Genomic DNA, 6,787 nt, shown 5'->3' with positions numbered 1-6,787 from the left:
CTTGATTTGGCTATTTCTTTCCAACAACAAGCTGGAGAGTCTGCTGCAGGGATCTTCGACAGGCTCTCAATCTTGATTTGGCTATTTCTTTCCGACACAAGCTGGAGAGTCTGCCTGCAGGGGTGTTCGACGAGCTCTCGAGCCAGCTTGTGCAGATAAATCTTTACAACAACAAGCTGGAGAGTCTGCCTGCGGGAATCTTCAACAAGGCTACTCACTGCAGTTCTCAGGGTACGGTGACTGTATTTGGGGTGATGGAGAATTCAGGCCTTCAATGATACTAAATATGAATGAAATCTTACAGATATCATTAAATGTCATTTTCCAGGCAGCACATGACATGATGCAACGACTGAGTCTCTTGTAACCGTGGCTACACATATTATTCCATGGTGATGACGCAGTGCAGCCCACAATGATGAAAGTTTCGCGATTTAGGAAAATCAGACTGTATTGACTGAAAAAGAAAGGCAAACCGGAGCAAACAAAGGAGGACGAGGATAAAGCCTACAAACCCGCCTCAATAAAATACTAGGAAACGAAGGAGGCAGCGAAAACCGCTACTCCAACCACGCAAGCGACGGCATGCACGACAAGCAGGGGAACAAGGATCAGTGGTGGTGGTGGAGGAGGAGGAGGACTGGTAACAAGCACCAGGTACGTGCATGGAGCATGGGTAACCTCCTGGACTACTCTGCCGTCTCCTCCGCTCTCCCGTCTCCTTCCGTCACCTGGTCACAGCACACGTTGCCCGTCACTTCAGTGGTGGTCGGGGCAGGAGGATGCGAAGCTCGCGTGTGCTCCTCCTCTCTCGATAAGACTGTCAGGATTTTCCATATCCCCACTGGTAGGTTTTGAGATGTCGGGCAGGAATGCAACCTCCCCGCTCCCTCCTGCCGCTGCCGCTGCCGCTTTCTCTGCCTCTGCCTCTAAATGCGTGCAGCTGTTTCCTTGCATATTCAACTTTTTCTTGCTTCTCCGTATTTCTCTTTCTCGATCTTCTTCGTCCCTCTCCTGATTGTTGTCTCCTTCAGGTTCTTCCTTAGCCGCCATCTCTTTGCCCTGTCCTATCAACACCATCGCCCTCCACCCCTGCGACTCGTTTCTCTACTGCGGCGGTGAGAAAATCATTGTGATCTTGTCATTTACCTCCGCTCCGCTCCCCTACCCTCCTCTCCCCTCCTTTTCCTCCTCCTTTTCCTCCTCTGCTTCGCTCTACTGCTTCGCTTCTGATGCTGGCGCGTTAGATTGATGACGAGGGGACTCAAGGATTTGCGGGACCCAACAGAATGTTTCAAGTGATGATGCAGGTGTGGATAGGAGTCAGGGGAGGAATGGGAGGGCAGAGGACAGGCAGGGAGTAAGGGAAGGGAAGGGGAGGGAAGGGGAGGGAAGGGGAGGGAAGGGGAGGGAAGGGGAGGGAAGGGGAGGGAAGGGGAGGGAAGGGGAGGAGGAGGGGGTATGTGTTCGTCGGCTAGTCACATGAACGATCAGCCTGCGTGTTCCCTTGCAAGTCATCAGCACGAGAGTCTTCCATTGGAGATTCCAACGGAGGTGTTGACCACTACACATCCTTGCTTCTTCTCCTCTTCCTCCCCACTTCTCCTCCATCTTCTTCCTTCTCCCTCCCCCTCTCTTCCCCTTCATGCTTGTTGACTCTCTCATAGCATGCTTTATCTTGTCTCTCGTCTCCGCTCCTTCTTGACTCCGCTGCTCAGGTGGGAGTGGCTGCCGCCTCCTCCTCCTCGTACTCGGGTAGCAGCTCCGAGTGGAAGGAGCTTGCCATGTCTATGCACAAGTTCGTGGTCGGTCGGCTGCTGGATTCGAGCAGCGAAGAAGTGTAGATGAGGAGGAGGAGGAGGAGGAGGAGGAGGAGGAGGAGGAGGAGGAGGAGGAGGAGGAGGAGGAGGAGGTGAAACTGGAGGAGGTGAAACTGGAGGGGGAGGAGGAGAATAAACAAGAAGCTTTCACTTTCACTTCACTTTCACTTTCTATGCTGCAGGTCTTTGAGAACGTTGTCAACTACACCCGACAGCTCTTTCTTAAGCCGCTTCCCCCTCGCCCACTTCCAGTAGTTCATATCTGAAACATATGATAGTAAGTCCATGAATGTTGCAGAGGGAAAGGGGAGGAGGTGGTGGTAGTGGTGAAAGGAAGCGGGAAGGAGGGATGGACGTGGAACAGGAAAGGAGGGAAAGAGATTGTCGGCAAAGGATGAAAAAGTGCAGGGGCAGGGAGAGTAAAGGGAAGGAGCAGGAGAAGGGGGAAGGGAATGGGAAGGTGAGCGGAAGGGGCAAGGAAGGGAAGGGAAGGAGTCCCAACATGATTTCATATGATGCTTGCCAGTATGTTCGTCCTACAGAAAGTCAGCTCACTGCGGGGAGCGCATGGCAGCTACGCACAGCAGGAGACTCCAGGGCATGTCGCCTGCGACTTGTCAGGAGGGAGAGGAGGAGGAGGAAGACATGTATGGCACCTTTGGTGCATGAGATGTCTCCTTTGATGCAGCCGATGGAGGAGGGAGCGGTAATGGTGGTCGTCTACTCGTTGAGGGGTATCATAACAGACGCAAGGCGAAGGAAGTAGCAAGGGTATGACTGTGATCACAGCCGGTTGCTGCCAACCTCCCACCTGCAGCTGACGAGTCGAGGTAGCCCACAAGATTCTTCTCATCGTCGAGAGCGAGTCCGTTCCTCCTGGCATGCGGGACGCGAGCAGCATTCTCGATCGACTTGATCGCAGAGTCTGATGCGCCAACATCAGATAAGAGAATGGAACTTTGACATATTCAAAGGAAGCAAGAGCAGGAGAGAGAGCATGAGAAATAGAAAGAGAAATCAGAGGCTTCCAACCTTGCGACCCACTTGTCAGCTCTGAAACCAACTTCTTCTCGTCCTTCAAGCTTAAAAACTGCTTCCCTGTCATCTTCCCAGCAGCATCTCAACTTCTCTACCTGCGGCGCCTTCCGTGCTGGACCGCTCAGGCTGATCGAGGTCTGCTGATCTTGTGCTGGACTTGAACCAATAGAAGCTTTATGGTACGAGCCTGAAACAAACTGAAGCAGACAGGAATCTCAGCTCCTTCCTCTCCCGCCTGCATGCTCACTTGATCGCCCAGTATCTTCCGCAGCTCCTGCTGGATAGGAACGTTCCCCTTGAACTGCATCCCCTTCTGCTCCTTGGAAGCCTGGGCTCGCGAGGCAGCAAGCAGATCCCTCGTGAACCTTCACAGCTACGTCACAAGGCTTCACCATCACTACCTCCCACTTCTCACTGTCCTCCCCTCCCCTTTCCCTCCTCCCCTCCCCTCCCCTCCCCCCCCTTCCCCCCTCTTCCTATCACCCCTTGGTCTGTGCGGAAGACTCGTAGTTCTGCTCCTTCACGGCTTGTTTAAGGAGGCCAAGGTCTACTCCGTCTGTGGCATGTTAGGAGGGGTAGACTCATGCTGCCCCCCTCTACGTCACCTTTCTGCTCCCTCCCCCTCCCCGTCACCCCGGCCTTCTTCAGCAGCGCCATCCTTCGCTCCTTCGCCGCCTGCTCGTCCTGCCTCTGAAGGAAAAAGCACGTCGCGTCAGGTCAGGGGATGTTTGAGGATCGAGCCATACCTGCGAGTCCCTAGCGTCTGTGAGGAGCTTGAGATCGTTATATCCTTGCTGCTGCCCTTGCAAAGACAGCAAACTGATCCTGCCGTTCCTAGGTATGACCCAAGAGCGACTGAACTTCAAACAAAGGGAAGTCTCGAAGGGAAGCAAAATCTGACCTGTTTACAGCCTCCGGTTGATCAAAACTCGCTCGTTTGTCTCTCTGACTGATGAACAGTAGTACACCTGTCAGGGAGGATCAGAACTCTCAAAGATGCTCTGGTATCTGCAGACCAGCATATACAGCGAGAACCAGGGAGGAAGAAGTCTTCCATCCCATCGTGGATCAAATCTGTTGAGCATTACAATGTCATTCGAGTTATGCAGTATTCTTGTTCCTTACTAACGATCGCTCAAGCACAGTCTATCCCGTGCTTGCCCACTTGCTCTCTCGTTTTCTCCCTCTTCTGGTGCTTTTGCTTTCCCTTTCTGGTTCTCAACCCTCCTCTCCCTCCTACCTACTTCTCCCTTCTCTTCCTCCCTCCCTCCCTTCCCTTCCCTTCCCTGCATACGCCATGACTCCCTGACTCACCAACCTGGACAACCCCCAGGGTCAGTGTGGGGATGAGGTTCGATATAAGCTCTGGTTACAGAGCACAAGACGTGCTTCCGTAGCTCAGTCGGTCAGAGCGAACGGCTGTTAACCGTTAGGTCGCAGGTTCGAGCCCTGCCGGGAGCGAGAAATTGTTTTGGTCTGTCAGCCATGTTCATGTTTTACTATATTGTTACCTTTTTTGTTATCACCTTTTGGTTCTTGTTTGTACTGGTGTGAACAAATGATTTGTACAGAATATATTACTCAAGTTAACAAGACTACCACTGTGGTAGTCTTTTTAAAAAACTAGTTGAGATGAAAAATTGGTTGTAGAGCGAGGTGAAGAGGCAGACAGACATGCTTTGATGGATGCGATAAGGGTTGAAGGTTGAGATTCAAATCAGCAATCGATTGAAATGCTAAATGGACTGTGAGAAAGCTGCCATCTCGATGTTTAGGTCATGCTGTTAGTGTTGTCGCTGCAACGTGCAAAGGGAATGATTGTAGCACACTTTTTCTTGTTGGTCAGACAAATTATCTTGGCTGATCTCTCCCTCACGAATTCCCTTCAATTTCTAGGTGAATTCATTTGGTTGAACAAAAATGAAAGTTTTGTCAATCATTTTCAGAGTTGAAGCTAGATGCATACAACACATTTCAATGCTGATGGTTTTATTTCTAATCTGCAAGGCTGTACAAGAACAAAATGGAAGCGAGATACAATCGCAAGATTGCAGCAGATTTGAACATAATTTTTTGAGATTTGAACATTTTTTGAGATTTTAACATATCGTTTCGTGTTCGAAGATTAACTATCCCTCAACCATATCTGTCTTTCATTGTCGAGATATTGGGAATTACTGACAAACATCTGCAGATGTGGTACCCTCTTGGGAAACCGGAGTCGCCATCGCTGTTCTACAAATTGCAGGGTGCATATGGACAGAACAAGACATGTAAAGAGCGTTCTTCGCCGGGCTCACAGGGGTGGCACAAGTATGAAACCGCTCTTGTTACGTGCAGTGTGACTAATTAGACTACCATAGGGGGTCTTGTCACTCTGCGGGCTATACCCAGTTCATCAAAGGAACCCTTGGTGCACCCGAATATCGCAAGCCAGGAGAAAGATCGTCTCCTAACTTCTACATTTAGACGTGTGCCATATCGCGCGAGACATTTGAGAAATCTTGCATCGAAGGCCCTCAGTTATTCTTTCACCTCTTTCTTTCTTCCACAGTTGCAATTGAGTATTGTAGATTATAGTTGTTTGGAAATCTCTCCAATAAACTGTCTTGTTTTTATGCCGAGTGTTCTGTAAGAGCAGGTTTTGTCGAACACTTCGGTTTATTGGAAAATTCACGCAACTGGCAAATACTGTCTGTACAGCAATCATACATAATTGACATCAAAGACTCTACATGGAAACGGATTCAGTCTCGCTGAGATATCCGTTCAACTCGTTATCCCCAAAATACTCATCTTGATTTCCTGACTTGTGACAAGGCTTCTTCGTTCTATGCGATTTTGAGCGCCTGGTCTTCCTTTTCTGTAGAAACTTCTTGAACGAAGCCAGCAAATCTTCTTTGTTCTTGGAGGTTGTGATAGCAAGAACGTTTTGAAGGTGCGAGGATTTCTTCTTGAGAGTGCTTCTGAACCCAGGTCTTTTCCGCTTCCATGCTCTCACAAGAATTCTTCGGTTTGGAGGATAGATGCCGGAAGAATCCGATCCATTCGTTCTTTCGAAGTGCAATAATGCCGATCTATGAAATCTCAGAGCAGGGTTCTGTAACACAGCTTTCGCCTGGCTCATCCCCTCTTCTATAGATCTCTCAGAGTAAATGGGTGACATCACACACATTAAGCAAAGTATGTACAGGGTCGAAAAACCAAGTGAGACTCAGGAACCCTTGAGTCTGTAGGAAAATTGAAAAGAAACAGCTTCCTTTGACTTTGCAACAGCAGAGGGGTTGAGGGTTGCTTTGAAGAAGAGCGTGTCACCAAGATCACCGAAGCGAAGGGGCAAGCAGAATGACAAAGCTGACCAATAGAGGCAGGATGGAACTTTGGAAGGGACGAAGAGGGACGACTCTAGAGGATGAGACAGGGGTGGGGGTATGTTAGGGTAGGTGATCGGCAGGGGTAGTAATCCAGTGTTCCCATTCAGTGGGTACTAAACCTATGCCAGGAAGGGGTGATCATTCATTAGGAATAAAGAGTCCCGGCCAATTGGGGGTAGGGGTGGTGACCGATGCTTTAATACCCCCGGCAAATCGAGAGGTGCGGTTTGAAGACTTTCTGATCATTTGCAACTGGGGTGGTATGGGGTAACCCTAGAATGAATAGGGTGGGGTACCCTAGTAACCATCGGACGGAGGGTCTTAGAATACTCCAGAAGGTTCGATTATATGTCAGCAGCCTCTCTTTACCACACACCTTCCAGACTTCCACCGCACCACCCCAATGAGAATCACACCCCAAGAAGACAGAGAGAACTAGGGGTGGTGTCATCTTATGGGTTGCAGATGATTCCAGACTCCAATGATGGCAATGTTTCAATGGGAATAACGTCCCACCCCTACCGGTCAAATTGCCGGTCAAATGTTTTTTCGCCA

General features: G+C 49.9%; 3 protein-coding genes and 1 non-coding gene across 4 annotated transcripts; 2 read left to right on the top strand and 2 right to left on the bottom strand.

The window, feature by feature from the left end:
• Positions 1 to 672: 672 nt before the first annotated feature.
• GUITHDRAFT_136289 (hypothetical protein) lies at positions 673 to 1,844 on the top strand (the record flags this gene model as incomplete). The annotated part of the gene is made up of 5 exons (XM_005836048.1): positions 673 to 847; positions 1,035 to 1,118; positions 1,311 to 1,360; positions 1,495 to 1,554; positions 1,719 to 1,844. 5 exons carry the CDS (start codon positions 673 to 675, stop codon positions 1,842 to 1,844), a joined length of 495 nt encoding a protein of 164 aa, XP_005836105.1.
• Positions 1,845 to 1,971: 127 nt separating this feature from the next.
• On the bottom strand, positions 1,972 to 3,921 carry GUITHDRAFT_151627 (hypothetical protein; the record flags this gene model as incomplete). Its single annotated transcript, XM_005836047.1, has 13 exons — positions 1,972 to 2,082; positions 2,323 to 2,356; positions 2,403 to 2,427; positions 2,477 to 2,540; positions 2,632 to 2,745; positions 2,853 to 2,910; positions 2,954 to 3,055; positions 3,106 to 3,223; positions 3,342 to 3,414; positions 3,464 to 3,548; positions 3,605 to 3,692; positions 3,760 to 3,826; positions 3,875 to 3,921. Coding segments are annotated over 13 exons (973 nt in total), but the record flags the coding sequence as incomplete, so codon positions are not given.
• A 324-nt stretch (positions 3,922 to 4,245) lies between these two features.
• GUITHDRAFT_t40 lies at positions 4,246 to 4,319 on the top strand. The gene has a single exon. It is a non-coding gene; the product is annotated as a tRNA-Asn (tRNA).
• A 1,180-nt stretch (positions 4,320 to 5,499) lies between these two features.
• On the bottom strand, positions 5,500 to 6,249 carry GUITHDRAFT_151626 (hypothetical protein). The gene has a single exon (XM_005836046.1). It carries the CDS (start codon positions 5,983 to 5,985, stop codon positions 5,590 to 5,592), a length of 396 nt encoding a protein of 131 aa, XP_005836103.1. The 5' UTR covers positions 5,986 to 6,249; the 3' UTR covers positions 5,500 to 5,589.
• Between the last annotated feature and the right edge of the window lie 538 nt (positions 6,250 to 6,787).

The sequence above is a fragment of the Guillardia theta genome (assembly GCF_000315625.1).
Source record: "Guillardia theta CCMP2712 unplaced genomic scaffold GUITHscaffold_19, whole genome shotgun sequence".
In the NCBI taxonomy this organism is placed as follows: domain Eukaryota; class Cryptophyceae; order Pyrenomonadales; family Geminigeraceae; genus Guillardia; species Guillardia theta.
This window is presented reverse-complemented; position numbering and strand designations above follow the sequence as displayed.

Bases quoted from the DNA above. Each gene is read 5' to 3' on its own strand.
- GUITHDRAFT_151626 (XM_005836046.1), bottom strand. From the start codon at position 5,985: ATGAGCCAGGCGAAAGCTGTGTTACAGAACCCTGCTCTGAGATTTCAT.